This window comes from Phoca vitulina, unplaced genomic scaffold (genome assembly GCF_004348235.1).
Source record: "Phoca vitulina isolate PV1807 unplaced genomic scaffold, GSC_HSeal_1.0 scaffold4, whole genome shotgun sequence".
NCBI classification, from domain to species: Eukaryota; Metazoa; Chordata; class Mammalia; order Carnivora; family Phocidae; genus Phoca; species Phoca vitulina.
Window position 1 is genome coordinate 25,502,410 of NW_022589707.1, and position 19,123 is coordinate 25,521,532.

General features: G+C 40.8%; 2 protein-coding genes across 2 annotated transcripts in view; both read left to right on the forward strand.

Moving 5' to 3' along the window:
• The first annotated feature begins 4,021 nt into the window (after nucleotides 1–4,021).
• LOC116630460 (40S ribosomal protein S24-like) lies at nucleotides 4,022–4,527 on the forward strand. Its single transcript, XM_032401188.1, has one exon. The coding sequence runs from the start codon at nucleotides 4,026–4,028 to the stop codon at nucleotides 4,416–4,418; it is 393 nt and encodes a 130-aa protein (XP_032257079.1). The 5' UTR covers nucleotides 4,022–4,025; the 3' UTR covers nucleotides 4,419–4,527.
• Nucleotides 4,528–13,793: 9,266 nt separating this feature from the next.
• The window catches only part of WNT2 (Wnt family member 2), a 46,719-nt gene continuing 41,389 nt past the window's right edge, over nucleotides 13,794–19,123 (forward strand). The window contains exons 1-2 of the mRNA XM_032401713.1: nucleotides 13,794–14,084; nucleotides 16,201–16,427. Coding sequence (XP_032257604.1) covers nucleotides 14,002–14,084; nucleotides 16,201–16,427 — 310 coding nt within the window. The 5' untranslated portion in view covers nucleotides 13,794–14,001. The remainder of the gene's footprint in view (nucleotides 14,085–16,200; nucleotides 16,428–19,123) is intronic.

Below are 19,123 nucleotides of genomic sequence, written 5' to 3' on the forward strand. Positions count from 1 at the left end.
AACAAACAAAAGTCAGGACCATATGGCTTCACCAGGGAATTCTATCAAACATTTAAAGATTAATACCAATCCTACTCAAATTCTTCCAAAAATTAGAGGAGGAGGGAACACTTCTAAACTTATGAGGCCAGCACTACCCTGATGCCAAAACTGGACAAGGTCACTACAAGAAAAGAAATTACAGGCCAATATCCCTGATGAACAAAGGTGCAAAAATTCTCAACAAAATATTAGCTAACCGAATATAATAATATATTAAAAGGATCTTACATGATGACCAATTGGGATTCATTCCAGGATGCAAGGATGTTTCAACATGGACAAATCAATGTGATACACCACATTAACAAGATGAAGGATAAAAAAAATCATATAATTATATCTCAATAGACAAGGAAAAGCATTTGACAAAATTCAACATCCACTCCTGATAAAAATTCTCAAAAAAGTGGGTATAGAGGGAATGTACCTCAACACAATAAAGGCCATATATGACAAGCCCAAGCTAACACTGTACTCAACAGTGAAAAAATGAAGGGTTTTCTTCTAAGACCAGGAGTAAGACAAGGATGCCCACTCTTGCCACTTTTATTCAACAGAGTACTGGAAGTCCTAGCCAGTGCAATTAGGCAAGAGGGGAAAAAAAGTCATCCAAATCAAAAAGAAAGAATTGTAACTGTCTCTTTTTGCAGATGACTTGATATTATACATAGAATACCCTACAGACTCCACCAAAACACTGTTAGAATAAATTAATTCAGTAAAATTTCAGGATACAAAATCAATATCTAAAAGTCAGTAGTATTTCTATACACTAGTAATGAACTACCAGGAAGAGGATTATGAAAACAACACATTAACAATCACATCAAAAAGAATAAAATGCCTAGGAATAAATTTAACCAAGGAGGTTAAAGATATGTACATCAAAAACTAAGACAATGATGAAAGAAATTGAAGAGGGCATAGTAAATGGAAAGCTATTTCATGCTCATGGATTTAGAAGAATTAACACTGTTAAAATGTCCATACAAACTAAAACAATCTATAGATTCAGAGCAATCCCTATAAAAAATCTAATGGCATTTTCACAGAAATAGAACAATCCTAAAATTTGTATGGCACCACAAAGACCCTATGTAGCCAAAACAATCTTGAGAAAGAACAAAGCTGGAGGCATCATATTTACTGATTTCAAACTATATTACAAAGCTATAGTAACCAAAACAATGATTTTGGCATAAAAACAAGCACATAGACCAATGGAACAAAATATAGGGCCCAGAAATAAACCCACACATATTTGGTCAATTAATTTACAACAAAGGAGCCAGGGACATACAAAGGGGAAAGAATGGTCTCTTCAATAAATGGTATTGGAAAAACTGGACTGCCACATACAAAAGAATGAAACTGAACCACTATCTTATAATTTTCACAAAATTCAACTCAAAATGGATTAAAGACATGAATGTAAGACGTGAAACCATAGAACTCCTAGAAGAAAACATAGGTGGTAAACTCTTGGACATCAGTCTTGGTGATGATTTTCTAGATTTGACAACAAAAGCAAAGACAACAAAAGCAAAAATAAATAAGTGGGACTACATCAGACTAAAAAGGTTTTGTACAGCAAAGGAAACAGTCAACAAAGTGAAAAGACAATTTATAGAATGAGAGAAAATATTTGCACGTGACTTATCTAATAAGGGATTAATATCCAACATAAAGAACTTATGCAACTCAATAGGAAAAAAATCCAATTAATAAATGAGAAAAGTATATCTTAATAGACATTATTCCAAAGAAGACATACAGATGGCCAACAGGTACAGGAAAAGGTGCTCAGCATCACTAATCAGGGAAATGCAAATCAAAACCACAGTGATATATTACCTTACACCTATTATAATAGCTATTATCAAATAAAAACAAGAAATAAGTGTTGACGAGGATGTGAAGAAAAGGGACCCTTGTACACTATTTGTGGGAATGTAAACTGGTACAGCCACTATGGAAAACAGTATGGATGTTCCTCAAAAAAATAAAAATGGAACTACCATATGATCCAGGAATTTCACTTCTGGGCATTTACCTGAAGGAAATTAAATCACTCTCTCAAAAAGATATCTGTACCACCATGTTCATTGCAACATTATTCACAATACCCAAGACATGGAAACAACCTAAGTGTCCATTAAGAGATAAATAAAGAAAGTGTGTGTGTGTGTGTGTGTGTAGTATTATACAGCCATTAAAAATAAGGAAATCTAGTCTTTAGCAACAACATGGATGGACCTTGAGATCATTATGCTAAGTGAAATAAGTCAAAGAAAATACTGTATCATTATGTATATGTGAAATCTAAACGTTTTTTTAAATGACTTATAGATACAGCAAACAGAATGGTGGTTGCCAGTGATGGGATGAGGAGCAGATAAAATGGGTAAGGGCAAACTTCTAGTAATAAGATAAAGAAGTCCTAGGGATATAGCATACAGAATGGAGACTATAGTGAACCATATTGTACTGTATATTTAAAAGTTGTTACACAGTAAAGCTTAAATGTTCTCATCACAAGAAAAAAATAATTTTAACGTGTGGTGATGGACATTAACTAAATTTATTGTAATCATTCCACAATATATACATATATCAAATCATTAAGTTGTATACTTAAAATTAGTTATATGTTAATTCTATCTCAATTTTTAAAAGCAGGAATTTAGATGGAATATTAGTCATAAAAAAAGAACGAAATCCTGCCATTTGAAACAACATGGATGGACCTAGAGGGTATAATCCTAAGTGAAAGAAGTCAGAGAAAGACAAATATCGTATGATTTCACTCATCCATGGAATTTAAGAAACAAAACAAACAAAAACAAACAAACAAAAAGACAAAAAAAAACAGACAAGTATAGAGAACAAGCCGGTGGTTGCCAGAAGGGAGGTGGGTGAGGGATGTGTGAAATAGGTGAAGGAAATTAAGAGTACATATCGTGATAAGCACTGAGTAATTTGTAGAATTGTTGAATCATTATATTGAACACCTGGAACTAATAAAACACTGTATATTAATTATACTTGAATTTATAAAAAAATAGATAACATTTTTAAAAAGCAGTAATTTGGGGGACAGCCAGTTTGTTATGTAGCAATAGATAACTGGAAAAGTTATTCAATGTATTATTTCTTTATTGGTTAACCTAGAGATTACAATATTTATTCTTGACTTAGAATATGTATTAAACATGGTTTCATAATCATGCATTTTTATTCTAATATTTTCTAATATCCTTTGAGACTTCTTTGACCCATAGGTTATTTAGATGTATGTTGCTTAATTTCCAAAAATTTGTAGATTTCGTTGATTTCTTTCCCTCACTGATTTTCCATTTCATTCCATTTCAATCAGGGAACATATTTTGTATAATTTCACTTCTTTTAATTTGTTAATGTTTATTACCCAGCATACCATCTATCTTAGTGAATGTTTCATGTTCACTTGAAAAGAATGTATATTCTGCTGTTGTAGAGTGACATTCTATAAATAACTAAATTCAGTTGGTTGATGGTGTTGAGTTCTATATCTTGCTAATTTTCTGTCTGCTCATTCTGCCAACTACTGAGAGTGGAATGTTGATATCAACTATGATTGTTAATTTGTCTGCTTTTTCTTTCAGTTTGGTCAATTTTTGCTTCATACATTTTGCAAGCGTATTGTTTGGTGCATACACATTTAGTACTGTATGTCTTCTTGGTAAATTGACCCTTTTATAATTATGTCATGGCCCTCATTATCCCAGGTAAATATCTTTGCTCAGATACCTACTTTGATACTGACATAGCTACTTCATCTTTCTTTTAATTAGTGTTGGCATGATGTATCTTCTATCCTTCTCCTTTTTACCTACTTGTATTATTACATTTGAAGTGAGTTTCTTATAGACAGCATAGAGTTGGGTCTTGTGTTTTTATTTATTCAACCTTTATTTTTAAATATTTGTGTTGAGGCCGCCATCATGAACGACACAGTAACTATCCGGACCAGGAAGTTTATGACTAACCGACTACTTCAGCGGAAACAGATGGTCATTGATGTTCTTCACCCCGGAAAGGCAACAGTACCTAAGACAGAAATTCAGGAAAAACTAGCCAAAATGTACAAGACCACACCAGATGTCATATTTGTGTTTGGATTCAGAACCCATTTTGGTGGTGGCAAGACAACCGGCTTTGGCATGATATATGATTCCTTGGATTATGCAAAGAAAAATGAACCCAAACACAGACTTGCAAGACATGGCCTGTATGAGAAGAAAAAGACATCAAGAAAACAGCGAAAGGAACGCAAGAACAGAATGAAGAAAGTCAGGGGGACTGCAAAAGCCAATGTTGGTGCTGGCAAAAAGTGAGCTGGAGATTGGACAACAGAAGGAGTAAAGATGCTGCAGTGGCTTTATCTGGTTGTGCAGATTTTTCATGAGAGGATCAATAAACTAAGAATGTTAACGTGAAAAAAAATATATATATTTGTGTTGAGACCATATATATTTTATATAATTATTGATATGTCTTGATTTGTAGCTACCATTTAATTATTTGTCTACTAGTTTTGTTTTTCATTGCTCTGGTCTACTTTCTTACCTTCTTTTGATTATTTGAAGATTTTAATTTTTGTGTTCTTTGCTATATCTCTGTATAGTCTTTGTTATTGGGATTATATTATATATGTGTAACTTTTTACAGTTGATTCTAAAATAAACATTTTACAACTTCAGGTGGAATGTAGAAAGTTATCACCATATAAAGTCCCTTTACCCTCCCAACTTGATACTGTAGTTTCTTATGTATTAAATCTACACACATTGAAAACACTATCAGACTGTTCCCTTTTTTGCCTTCAACCATCAAACATATTTTAAATAGCTGGAGAGAAGTAGAAGTTTATAATATTTACCCAGCTATTTACCATTTCTCTTGCCTTTCCTTCATTCTAGGTTTTTCAAGTTTCCTTATATCATTTCCCTTTTGTCTTAAGAAATTCTCTTAGCGGGTGCCTGGGTGGCTCAGTGGGTTGAATGACTAACTTCGGCTCAGGTCATGATCCTGGAGTCCCGGGATCGAGTCCCGCATCGGGCTCCCTGCTCAGCGGGGAGTCTGCTTCTCCCTCTCCCACTCCCCCGTCTTGTGCTCTTTCTCTCTCTCTCATTCTCTCTCTCAAATAAATAAATAAAATCTTAAAAAAAAGAAATTCTCTTAGCATTTATTTTAAACAGGTCTGCTGACAGTAAATTCTTCATCTTCCTTCATCTGAGAGTCTTTATTTCACTTTCATTAATGAAGGATATTTTCATTGTATATAGAATTCTGGGCTGAGGGTTCTTTTCATTCAGAGCTTTAAAAAATATTGTTTAGGGCACCTGGGTGGCTCAGTCGGTTAAGTATCAGACTCTTGATTTCACCTCAGGTCATGATGTCAGGGTCCTAAATTCCAGCCTGGACCTGAGTGGGGCTCCCCACTCAGCTTGGGATTCTCTCTCTCCCTCTGCCCCCCCCCCGCTTCTGCATGCATATTCATGCTCTCTCTCTAAATAAAATCTTTAAAAAATAAATAAAAATAAAAATAAAAATATTGTTTAATTTCCTTCTGCTTTCATAATTTCTGATGAGAAATCTATAGTCATTTAAATCATCATTTTCCTTTGCTCTTCATAAGTAATGCATCATCTGTTTCTGTCATCTTATAAGATTTTATCTTGGCTCTTAGCTTCCAGCAGTTTTATTCTGATGTGTCTTGGCATGGATCTCTTTGAGTTTACCCTGTTTGGGGTTTGCTGAGCTTTTAAAATCTCTAGGTTTATACCTTTGACAAAGTTTAGGAAGTTTTTAGCCATTATTTTTGCAAATATTTTTTGTTGCAATGGGATATTTCTCATCTCCTTCTAGGACTCCATGACATATTACACTTTGTAGAATTGTTCCACAGTTCCCTGAGGCTTTATTCGTTTCCTTTCAATCTCTGTTTTTAGGGCTGGATAATTTCTGCTGATCTGTCTTCACATTCACTCACACTTTCATCTCCATTTTGCTCTTTGGTCTTGGCTAGTGAGATAGATACTTCATTTTATCACTGTGAAAGACAATGTGTACATTTTTGGTTCTGAAACTTCTGTGTTGTTACTCTTTCTGTTTCTTTGCGGTATTTTCTATTATCCATTTGTTTCAAGAGTATTCATCCTGGGGCTCCTGGGGGCTCAGTCGGTTAAGTGTCTGCCTTCAGCTCAGGTCATGATCTCAGGGTCCTGGGACTGAGCCCCAGGTCCAGGCTCCCTGCTCACTGGGGAGTCTGCCTATGCCCCTCTTTCTGCTCATGCTCTCTCTCAAATAAATAAAATCATTTTTTAAAAAAAGTATTCATCCTTACTTCTTGGCACATTTTCATAACAACTGCTTTAAAAGTCTTTGATAATTTCAACACCTGTGTCATCTAGAAATTAGTGTCTGTAGATTATCTTTTCCTATATGATTTGGATTTTTCGTGGTTCTTTGCATTCCAAGTAATTTTTATCATATGCTGGACATTTTGAATAGATCATGAGAAGACTCTGGGTCTAGATTAAGTCCTATGGAGATTGCTGATAGTCTTGTTTTAGCATACAATCAACCTAGTTGGGTTCAGGCTAAAAATTCTGACCAACATTCTGTGGCTTCATGTTCTGATGTTATTTCAATTTTCAAAGCCTTTGCAATGCTATTCATGCCTGCCTCACACATATAAGACACAGTGGTTTGTCTGGTACCTGGGAGGTGGTCTCTCTCATAGTTCTCTTCTCAAAGTCTTTGGTATGATATTTAGAGTCAGATCCACAGGTGTACAGCTTGGGAATAGGCACAAGAGTTCACATACAATGTTATGGGGTCTCTTTTCCAAGTTCCTCATTCTCTCTGACTTCCCAGATATTTTCTGGTTCTCAAGGACTCCCCTTCTTGGTCCTATGGCCAGAAACTGTGGCTTTAGTTATCTCACTCTGCCATTTACTTTCTGTGATTCTACCCATTTCTGGAGCCACACAACAGAAGAGAAATGAAAAGAGGAAAAAAAGACAATGGAATTTTGTCCTGCTTTCTTGAGACCACAGCTCCCCTTTTTGGAAAGGAGTTTTCCCATCTGTCAGAGTTTTAGGCACATGTGGGCTCTCACTGTTGGTACTGTCACTACTGCCAACAGCAACATAGGACTTTTCAGGAGACCCAGGTGTAAGAGATATGGGGTGGAGGGATAGCACTGAGGGGATTTCTCCCACTCTCTCTGGTATATCAGGAGTCCCTTTCCTGCTCCTTGAATCAAAACCAGAGGGCTTCTCTGGAGACTTCTCTTGTAGGTCCCTCTATTCATACAAGGTACCCACTTCAAGGGTTTGGCTACCTTGGGTCCAGGCTGCAAGATACCAGAGGAGGTACAAAATAAGAAACTCATCATAACTTATTAGTACTTAGAATTTCCGTTTTCTTCAATCCACCCACTACCATTTCCTTTTCATAGTCTTCAAATAGCTTCTCTATGCATTCTTTCCAAGTTGTACCTCTGTATTCAGTGGGAGAGACAAGGTATTACTTACTCCATCTAACCTGGAATCAGAGTACCCTTCCTGCTTTTTGTGCTAGTGATGTCATATATTTTCCTTTTACATGTTTTAAACCTCACAAGATATTATAATCACTTAATAACTGTTTTAACATTAATACCATTTTATATCTTCCCACAAATTTACCCTTCCCAGGGTTCATTATTTCCTGCAATTCCATAATACTATCTGGTATAATTTTCCTTCAATCTAAAGAATTAATATTTATTTTCTTAGCTTTTGTTTGAAAGCATCTTTGTTTTGTCTTCATTTTTGAAGGATCTTTACAATGATTACAGAATTCCTGTTTAGCACTCCCACCTACCACCCTCTTTTTTTAAAGATGTCATTCTACTGTCTTCTGATTTCAACAGTTTCCGTTGAAAAGCCAGCCCTAGCTTATGGTTTCTCCCACAAAGCTACTGTGCCTGTCTTTTCATGCAGCTTTAATATTTTCTCCTTGTCTTTGTCAGCAATTTAAGTGTGATGTGCCTAAGAATGGTTTTCCCTGTATTTGTTCTGTTTCAAGTCTGTAGATTTCTTGAGTATGTGCATTTCTTTCTTTCATCATTTTGGAAAATTCTCAGAAATATTTCTTTAGTCCCATTCTCTCTCTCCTCTAGACATTTTCACTCGATCTCTTATTTTCCTTTCTATATTTTATATCCTTTTAATTCTCTCTGTGTATTATGTGGGTACTTTTTATTGACCTCTCTTCTTGTTTATTAGTCCACTGTTCTGCTGATTCTAGATAGTACCTCAAACCATCTATCTAATTCTTAATTTCAGTCACAACTGCCCTTTCCCCTCCCTCGGTTCTAGGATTCTTATTTAAGTCTTCTGTATGAGTTCCAGTTCTCTGTTAAAATTATCTGTTATTTTTTGAACTTTTAAAAGTTATTTTGGTAACTCAAATCAAAACTCTAAATTACTTCTGGCTCTCTTTTCTGTTGATTTGCTTGCTGGGTTTTGTTTTGTTTTAATTTTTAGGTGCTGGATATAATGGATGAAAATTTATAGAGACCTTGAATGATATGTTCTTTTCAGGGAGAGTTGAGTTTTCTTGTGGCTCACTTTGATCCTGTCAAGAGCTGGCTTTAGACTTTATTGGGGTTGCTTTGTTTCAGTTTTGCCCATACTTATGGAGTATAGTCCTTATTTTCAAGGTAAGGGGAAGAAGAAGAAACAAAGAACAGCTCCTCTTTCAATTTTGAAAGATATTTTTCACTTATTATAGCATTCTGTGGGGACCACTTTTTTTCTTTAAGCATTTTTTAAAAGTTGTTTTGTTGTCTCCTGACTTCCATTATTGCTAATGAAAAGTTAGCTGTAATTCATATTCTTGTTCACCTGTATTTAATGTATCTCTTCCCTTTGGCTGCTTTAGAGATTTTTCTCATCTTTGGTTTTAAACAGTTTGATTATGATGTATGTAGGTGTGATATGCTTTGTATTTATTCTGCTTGGGGTTTTCTGACCCTCTTGGGTCTATAAATGAATGTGTTCTCTTATATTGGACAAATATGGTGCAGTGTTTTTTCATATACATATATATAATCTCACATTTTCTCTCTCCTTTATTTTTGGAATTCCATTTGCACATATATTAGACTACTTGGCATTGTACCAAATATATCTGAGGTTACATTTCTTTAATTTTCAGTATCTTTTCTCTCTGTTCTTCAGATGAGATAACTTCTATCTTTAAGTTTATCATCCTTTTCTCCTTCCAACCCCATTCCATTGTTATACCCATTCAGTGAAGTTTTCATTTCAGACATTATACTTTTTGGTCTTAGATTTTCATTTGTTTCTTATGGCTTTCATTTCTCTACTGAGATTCTCCATCTACTTGTTCATTGTGATCATATTTTCCCTTAAATACTTGAACATAATTACAAGTTATTAAAAAAAATTTTTTTTCCCACCAGTTCCTACATCTAGGCCATCTCAGAGTCAGTTTCTTTTGACTGCTTTTTCTTGAGTCTGAGTCACATTTTTCTGGTTTTTCACTTGCCTATTAATTTTTGTTATTGTATGTTCAACACTGTAAATTATACAATATGGTCTTCCTTTAATGAGTGTTGGTTTTATTCTTGTAAATTTCCCTTGGCTTGTCTGGTTTGTTTTTATTCTTTGAGAATGTGATATGGAGAGACAAAATTTTGAATATTTGACCTAAAACATGATTTTTACACAAAGGTGTGCCCTTCCTAAAGGGATGGCCTTTCTAACATCTAAAGTGAATGCTTGAAGTGCTTCATGAGGTCTCTCCACCGCCACTGAGATAAAATTCTGTCTCTCAACACTGCATGATATGTAGCAGGCGATCCCTGCTAGGCCATGCAGTCTTATCATGTCCATATTCATCTCAGCTCTTGGCCAAGGAACCATGGTGGATCCCCATGTAGACTCTTAGGGCCCCCTTTTTCACAGCTACCTACTTTCAGATATGCTACCCTGCCAATTTCAGCTGCTTCAATAGTCCAAGACTCCAAGTTCTCCTTAAATGAGACTACTCTGTATGGATTCCACTTTCTTGCACCCCAGGGGAAAAAAAGGTGCCTTTTAGCAGAAAAACCAGGACAACTATGGGATAGTCATGGAGCATACCTCATGTACTTCCCTTCTCTCAAAGATCACAGCTGTGTGCTGCCTATTACCCAGTGCCTGAGAAGATTTGTCACACGCAGCTTTAGAGGTTTCTTCCCAGTAGGAGAACAAGTCAGGTACCTATTACTCTTTCATGGCTAGAAGCAGGTCTTTGGTACACATTTAAATGCACACTGAGATTTGAGTGATACTTTTAACTATTCCTAAGAGGAATTTTTGACGAAGAATAGGTAAGAGTGCACTTAATAAAATTTTAGGAGTGACTAAAGAGGGAAAGGGGCAATGTTTTTAAGGGCATTGAAAACAAACTTAAAATTTCAAAATTAACCTATGTTATGTATACGATACTCTAAGTTGGATAAACTTAGCAAGTAAAAAAATTATAATTATACTGTTGTTATTTGATATATAACCTATATTGTAATGTATATGATACTCATAGATTTAGAAAATAAAAAGATATATTTTTCTTTCCTATTTTGACCCATCCTGTTAATACAAAATGTTTTCACTTAAGGTCACTGAATCTAAGTTGGAGATACTAGACCTTTGAATCATTGGTTAGTGAGTAGCTAAATTAGGAGTCACTGCCTTAGGAAGAAGCCAGTTCAGACTGAAAGACAAATGACTATTTGGTTGAAGAAGTAACTCTCCATTTTTAAAGGGTGGAGATGGTTTGGTAGTAAATTAGTTCTCTCTCTGCCCTGGGAGATTAGACAAACAATGGATCTAAGTAAGAAAATAGACTGACTCACTTGGCTATGATGCTATACCGAAGTTATAAGCAAACTAACATTAATCTCCAGAAAGGGAATCAGGTTCTGTATACTGTAAATGAGTTTTACAGTCAATTCTGAGATTTCTCACTAAATTAAAAAAAAAAAAAATCAGACATCTATAGGCCTAATGGCACTCTGAACCCTGCCTTTCCTTACCTCATCATCTGCTATAGCATAGCTGAAGTCATATGCAATTTACTTCATTATTTATTAACTCTTCTTTAGGGTGGTAGTTTTTATTGCAAGAGAAGTGAGGATTGTAATAACTTCCCTTTCTCTGAATTTTCTTGAGCATTTCCCAACTTCTTCTAGTAGTGAACATACTATCTTCAAAGTGAAGGGTTCATCTGAAGAACAGGTACAGATGAGGAGGGAGGAAAGTCAGACCTGTTAGCAGGAAGAGGAGTTGTACAGGGCTCATAATGGCTCATAAGTGAATAGGGGTGGAGAATAAAGGGAAATGTAATCACAGATCTGGAAGAGACAAGTCATCTGGTCCAGACTGCCTCTAGACAGGTCAGGAAGGGGTGTTTGGGTGGGCCTATTTTCACATCTGGATTTAGCTTCTCTTGAACTTTTCAGCTTTTTGCCTTTTACCAAGGCTGATTTCTTCTCTGCAAGTCATGTGGTACTTCTGCCCCAGGATGAAGTCCTTTGGAGTGGATTTAATTAGCTTTGGGGATGGTCCGTTCTTTTTCCAGAAGGTCTGTTTCAGGTTTAGGTCATTCCATTGGCCTCACCAACAACTGAAGGGCAGATGTCCTGGCCACTCAATAATTCCCTGGGCGGAGAGGAAGGGCCTCTAAGCTGATGGTCACACTCCTTGTATTTCTAACTCCGGTTAGCTGTGAGGACAGGAGGTGCTGAGGTGGGTGGAACTTGGAGTTGAGGAGTTTTTTAGGTAGTTTCAGGTCTCGTAGTCCATAAGAGAAGCATACAGCTGCCTACCTTTCCCAACATACACATACACACCCCTACGTTATTTGCTGGTAGAAGTGAAATTTTGGCAACTTACGGTTCCTCTGGGGCCACTCATTTCTTCCACATATCCCAAGTGTCTGGATTTACTGCAAGAGACTGGACAAAGTAGAGTGGAAGTAAACCGTAGCTTATTCTTCCTATCTTTCATCCAGGAAAGAGGTTTATGTGCATAAGCAAAGAGGTAAATGAGATTATTTCTTGCTGTTCGGTGCCTATCACATCGCTCACCCCGCCTCCCACGCCGCCACCAGCGTGTGCACACACTGTGAGCAGAAAAGCAACCCCCACCCACTCCTGCCCCGCGCCCTCCTCACCCCTCCCTCCCGACCGGCACAGACCGACCAGAACTTCCCTTGGGTCGCGGCCCAGCGATATGGAGCGGCCCTGGCGCACAGCCCTGCTCTTCCCGAGTCGTGGGTGGCGCGGTGCTTGTTTCCCTCCCCTCCCTTTCCGGACCCAAACAGGGATGTATCTGGGTCAGCCTGGGAGGGGCTGGACCTGCCAGGGATCGGCGGGGGGGATGGGGGTGGCGATGACAGCATCTTTCAGGTTTTTGGCGTTTCTGAGCTTGGCCCCGTCCAGCCTCTCACCGCGCTCGCGCCCAGCAAGGGCTGATGCTCCGGCTAGTCCAGGCCCTGGGAGTGGGTGGGGGAAGAGCCTGTCCTTTCTATCTGGACAGCCACCCCTCCTCACCGTGCGAACAATGCGGCGCCCACCCCCACCCTCAACACGCACACACATTCCCCATTCCCCAAGGCACGCTCCCCTGGCGGGCGGCGGGTCCCTCCACCCCAGGAAAAGAGCAATGGAACAGTTCACGGCCGCCACGAGTTCCTGGTCTTCCTTCCTTTCCGGTGATAAACGGCGGGGCTGCAAGCCAGTTGCTGCTTAAGATGCTCCACCCGTGAGCCTGAGCCTCTCTTGGCTCTGTGCGGGGGGGGGGCCCAGATCCAGGACCCAGGGTCCTTTTACCCCCGCGAGGCGCAAAGGCGTGACCCGTGTTGGAGCACAGACCCCCGGCAGCTCCCCGCTGCCTCGGTTCCTCCCTCTGTGATCTTTTGCGCTCCACAGCGCCGGGGAGGAGCTGAGGGTGCGTAAAAACCGCATCTTCCCCAGACACTTTGGCTGAGGGTGCCTGGGTGAGGTCCGGAGGGTCATGGACTCCCGGCTCCCCACCCTGCGAGCTCTGTATATAAGCCCAGCTCCAAGGAATCAAGGCCACAGGTCTTCATTTCCCTGAGGCCTGGCCCCTCCCTCCCCAACCTTGCCCGGCTTCGCCTCGGCAGCCCCAAATCTCCACTCGCTCTTCCTCTTGGCGTTGGGAGAGAAGCGGAGCAATGAGTTGAAAATCATCTCTGGATTCTTGCATCCTGTACACAGTAATCTCCTCATCCTCTCCTTCATTTTCCCCACATTGCACGCTCGGAGACTTCTGTTTGCCGGAGGGTAGCCTCGTCTTTCCGCCACACGGGTCCTGTGGCAGGAGCCCCACTGATGCTCTCTGACCGGGAGCTTCCCGAAAGGTGCCTACTACCTCCGCGGGTGCTCGAGGCCAAGCGGAGGTGTTCCTCCGTCCCCGCCTCACCTCATCGCCAGACAGCTCTTGCCATCATTTCATCCACCCTTGTATAAAACCCGCGCCCCCCGCCCCACCCGGCGCCGCACCCCCTCCCTCGGCTGCTCCCGGCAGGCGGGGAGCTGAACGGACAGGGGCGCGCAGGAGGCGCGCAGAGCTCTCGGGCTGCCCGCGCTCGCCGCGCCTGGGGAATTGGGCTGTGGGCGAGGCGGCCAGGGCTGGCCTTTATCGCTCGCCCCGCTGGTGGTTTGAAACTTTATCAGCGAGTCTCGCCACTCGCCGCAGACGCGAGCGGGGGGCGGGGGCGCGGCGAGGCGCCGGCGGCCGTGACGAGGCGCTCCCGGCGCTGAGCGCTTCTGCTCGGGGCACGCATGGCGCCCGCACACGGAGTCTGACCTGATGCGGACGCAAGGGGGTTAATATGAACGCCCCTCTCGGTGGAATCTGGCTCTGGCTCCCTCTGCTCTTGACCTGGCTCACCCCTGAGGTCAGCTCTTCATGGTGGTAAGTCCACGCTCGCGGGAGCAGGGGGATTTTGGAGATGGGAGTGGGGAACGCACTAGCCACATAGACCTTTCCCAGGGGCGCTCCTCCGCGGCCACGGCAATCGAAATTCCTGTCGGAACCCCCAGCAGCTGTCCTCTCCTGCCGCCTCAGCCTCAGCCCCTTTGCTTTTGCACAGAAGACCATTCCAGCTTTGACAACTCCAAAAAACCCCCCCGTCTCCCTCAAATGAGAGCTCGGATGTTTGGTTGATTTGGATCCAGATGAGCGACAGCAAAATCAGCCAATTTCTTATCCCGTTGAGAGACACGCTAGCCGGGTCTCTAGCTCTGTAGCACAGGCGTGTGTGTGTGTGTGTGTGTGTGTGTGTGTGTGTGTGTGTGAAAATTCACCTTGAAAACTACAACCCTCTTCCCCCACCTAAATACCCCACACAAAACTCCCTCGAGATAAACCGACGGGCCAATTCTGGCAGTCGAGAGCTGCACAACGCAAAGTGTATGATTTTGCATTATTTCTCCTCCTTCCACATTCCTAATGCTTCACCCCGTGGGACGGAAGGACCTCTTGCTGCCTCCAGGTAGAGATTACCACCTTAACAGGAAGATCCAGCCCCAGGGGGCTCGAAGATGCTACCCTGTTCAAAATCACAGTCCCCCCAAAGAGTAACTTTGCTGTCCTTTGTATGCTGGTCTGAGATTTATTTTGCACAGTGAAGGAGTGGCAGAATGTTGAAATGTAACAGGTCTTAGCGTGGTTAAAAGTTCCAAAGGGAGATTCTCTCCCCACTCCATCTCCCTTCCTTCTGATCTTGAAAAGAGGTGGAGTTGTAAGCTCTGTAATGTCCTTGAACCTGCAAGTTTCGGAACAGATACTAAAATACTGATTCAGAAAGACCAGTTATCGTGGGCTGTTTTTTTTTTTTTTTTTTTAATAAAAGGATCTGGCAAAAGTAAGGAGTCTCAGCCAAATTAAAGGCTAGAGCAGGGAATTTTAGGAAGACCCTGGAGCTCTTCAAAGGAGCAAGGCAAAGCGTTGATGGGAAGAAGGGTTCAATTCCTTCCTAAGCCGCTTTGAACAGGAAGGCGTTTAGCCTTGACACTGCAGACACAGGATCAAAGACTGATTTATCAGAGTGACCATTTTTCAATAAAATGACTATTTCTGTTTCCATGGGTGTATAAACATTATTTATTGTCCAGGCTTTTTGTCACATTGTCTCTCAGCTGTCACTTAAATATATTTTTTGGAAGTCACAGCTGTAACGATTTTATGATCATATAAAATAATGAAAATACAAGAAAAAGACATTCTCCTTGTTTGATCGCTTCAAAAGACACCTATGGCAGCTTGGGTTATATAAAAGGTACCTTTCTAAACATTTCACAACTAATAGAGAACATCTGGGTAGAGATGATGATGTAATTTTTTGTTAAAGTTTCTTTTCAAAAGTACTTTATGGAGCTATAACACGGTTTGATTCTTCCAAACATTTAGTGTCCTTAATAACAATAGAAAGAATTTTTTTTTTCAAAGGTTCTCTATAAAAGCCAAAGAGAGCTGGAAAAATGGAAATATTTAAAGGATTCTTTGGTAAGGAAAGAAGGGCATGTCTGTGAGGATGGTGTAACATCAGATACCACCAGCAGGTGTTGATTAGACAGATAGAGATAGTTTCTAAAGACACTTAAACATTGGGCCAAATAAATGGGAGCAGGCAGCTTCTAAAGGTTGACTTCCCCCAAAGCGAAGCCCAGACAGACTGTGTCATGGAGATCAGAGCTTTCTTGGGGGGGGGGGGGAAGTCTGTGAAGCCTTCTTCCCCAAACCCATTGCCCCTCTCCCTTACTCCTGACCTTGACTCTTCCACCCCGGCTGGAGCATCATCAGGTGGTGGCCCTGGCTTCCTGTCCGAGACACACAGTCATTGCTCCCTTTGGGGTGGCTTCTCCCAGATCATTCCCCTGCCTGCTGGGCTGCTTCTTGCGTTCCAGTATCCCCCAAAGGATAAGGAATTGCTATTTGAACCACGCTCCGAGCTCTTTAGTTTCCCGGGCAACACGGCACCAGCCCCGGCCGTCCGTGGTGTTTTCACGTCCGTGTTGGTCCCTTTCAGGTACATGAGAGCTACAGGCGGCTCCTCCAGGGTGATGTGTGACAACGTGCCAGGCCTGGTGAGCCGCCAGCGGCAGCTGTGCCACCGGCACCCGGACGTGATGCGGGCCATTGGCCTGGGAGTGGCCGAGTGGACAGCAGAGTGCCAGCACCAGTTCCGCCAGCACCGCTGGAATTGCAACACGCTGGACCGGGATCACAGCCTCTTTGGCAGGGTCCTGCTCCGAAGTAAGTCCCCTGCCCTCGCGGAGCTCCGCGGGGCTGTCCCCTGACTGGGTCTTCGAAGACCCTGCTCACCCTTTCTTGCATTTTATAAGTCAGAAGCTCCTCTGTCGCATGGCATTGTCCCTGTTTTGCAGATGACGACTAGACAAACCAAGGAACTCGCCTCGAGTTTTGAAGGAGGCCGGGCGTAGTTTAGGATGAAGTGTCTCTTTGCTCTTTGCTCTGTCTGTCTGTGTCCTGTCACAACCTTGCCAGGATCAGATTTTGTCTTCAGGAGAAAGGAGGAAGCAGTCACATGGCTCTCTTGATTTTTTTTTTTTCTTTCTGGGACTTGAACCTTCCAGAGGATTTGAGCAGATCAGGGTGGAATACTCAAATCTTTTACTGACCAAAAAGTATTTCAAAAAAACAAAACAAAACAAAACAAACTGTGTGTTTATTAAGAAGCAGAGACAAATCTCTGCTCAGCACCTTTCACCTCCCATTCAGCTACTCAGCTTTGGGTCACTCTGTGTCTAAATTCAACATTTTTTTCTCCAGTAGATTGTAAATTCTGCAAGGTAGGAACTAGCCTCTCTTCCCTGCACTCGCGTGATGCCTTCTGGGGCAGGCACCATTCACTCATTGAAGAGTTGAATGAATGGATGAACTTGTAGTGAGCACCTGTTGTTTTTCGGGCACATTTTAGGAAGAAGAATATTTATGGAGGATTTGTGTGAGAACCATGAATATATAATTTTCAAACATACATGTTTGTTTTGTTTCTGTTTTACTTAGAAGGAGCATTAAACACTATCTAATTACATAATGAATTTCTTAAAAGTTCTGAATACAGGAAGAAGCTGGTATACAATCAGAGCAAATTAACTGAAAATCAGATTTCATTGTCAAAAATACCCATCCCTTAACCTGGCACTGCTAGCATTCTTCAAGAAGCAGCACGGCCCATTTGCTATCGGGAAATCCGACTGAAAACACAACAGTTTATGTGTGAATCCCAGAAAGAGGAAACTACACTTGTTTTTGCCCACCCCATTCCTAAGAAAATCGTCCCGGCTGTACACTTGGTAATGCTTAACAGAGGGTGTTTCTATCATGTAATCATCACAGCCCTAGGGTTTTATGAGGCCAAATGCATAACTGAATGTCTCTAAAATCCCCCAAGGGCGTAGTACTCTCACTCAGTGTATCCCTAAAGTTAATTTACTGCGATATTCTGCAATTTTATTCTCTAGTTTAAGAACTATATCCTCGTGCATTCCTTTTGGAGTTTCAATATGACATCGCAAATTTTTGAAAGGTTAATAGTAAATTTCAGCTACATGGAATTTTAAGACTTCACCTAGATTAGCTCACCAGTGAATCAATTAAAGTGCTGGACCTTGTCAGAGACAGTTTACAAATATCTAACACCAGTGATCTTTGGGCATGTTATGGACAGGCTCTCAGTGTTTGAGGCTGTATGAGGACTTTCCTTTCCAAAGTACTCACAATCATTTTTCAATCGTTACAAATTAAATATCCTTCTCATTTACAAAATGTTCACCTCCAAATTCTGTCTGCAAAAATCCGTTCAGATGTCTCCGTTTTGAATAAAAACCTTTAGATCACCAATCAGAGGAAGCAGTTTTGTCCACAGAACCTAAAGATAGCATGTCCAGCAAAGCTGGGGATTCAACTGTAAAATCCTTTCATCTTGGCTGTAGGGTTGCTGAGAGGAAAGAGGTTAGAACAGGAGGAAGCGGTGGTCGTTTGACTTAGTGTCCGGCCTCAGGTAAATAAGAGAGTCTAAGCTGTACTTCCTTCAGAGTTCTTTCAGATGAAGCTGAATGCTTTGCCAAAGTACTCAAAACTTAAAACACTCATGCTACACGATTTCTTTCCATTCTTCACAGAAGGCCAAATTTCTTCCTGGACATTTATATAAACTCCTGTGACTGTCGGGGATGATTCTGTGTTGGTTATGGGAGGGCTGCATTTGGCCTAACGTAGTTTATCCTGGAAATAATCAAGAAATTCCAATGAAGCTATCCAAAGATTTTTACAATTAATTGCTTGGAGGGAAATTCACATCTCAAGTTGTGAAGGACTCTCTTTTGGAAACCTAAATGTCCTTATAGATGAATAGGAAAGGCAAAGGCCAACACCACTGATGCGGAGAACATAAGAGTTACTAACATATCCCATGGTCGTAGAGAAAAAGAGAACATTTACTTGCCTCTTTTGCTTCAGAGAGCTAGAGAAGGACAATACAATTTCTGGAAACATTTGCAATTCATTCATTCCACAGACTGTCACCAGCCATAGGCAGAGAGACTTAAAAGACCAAACTAATAAACCCAAAAACATTCCTGCAAGAATACACCTCCAGAATTCTAGAATAAGCCTTAAAAAACAAAAAGGTGAGTAGGTCTCATCCTTGTAAATGTTATCAAAAGAAAAAAAAAAAAAAAAGCAAGCATTTAAAGAGAGAGCTGAATGACCCATAACTTTCCAGAATGTGGAGCTTCTAGTGTTTTGCCCTCCCAGGTAACCATCCCCTGCCCCAGAAAAAATGATGCCTATGCACTTGATAGACATTTCTTGACTTATCTCAACCCCCAAATTATTTTTTTTAATATTTTATTTATTTATTTGTCAGGGAGAGAGAGAGAACATGCACAAGCAGGGGGATGGTAGGCAGAGGGAGAAGCAGGCTC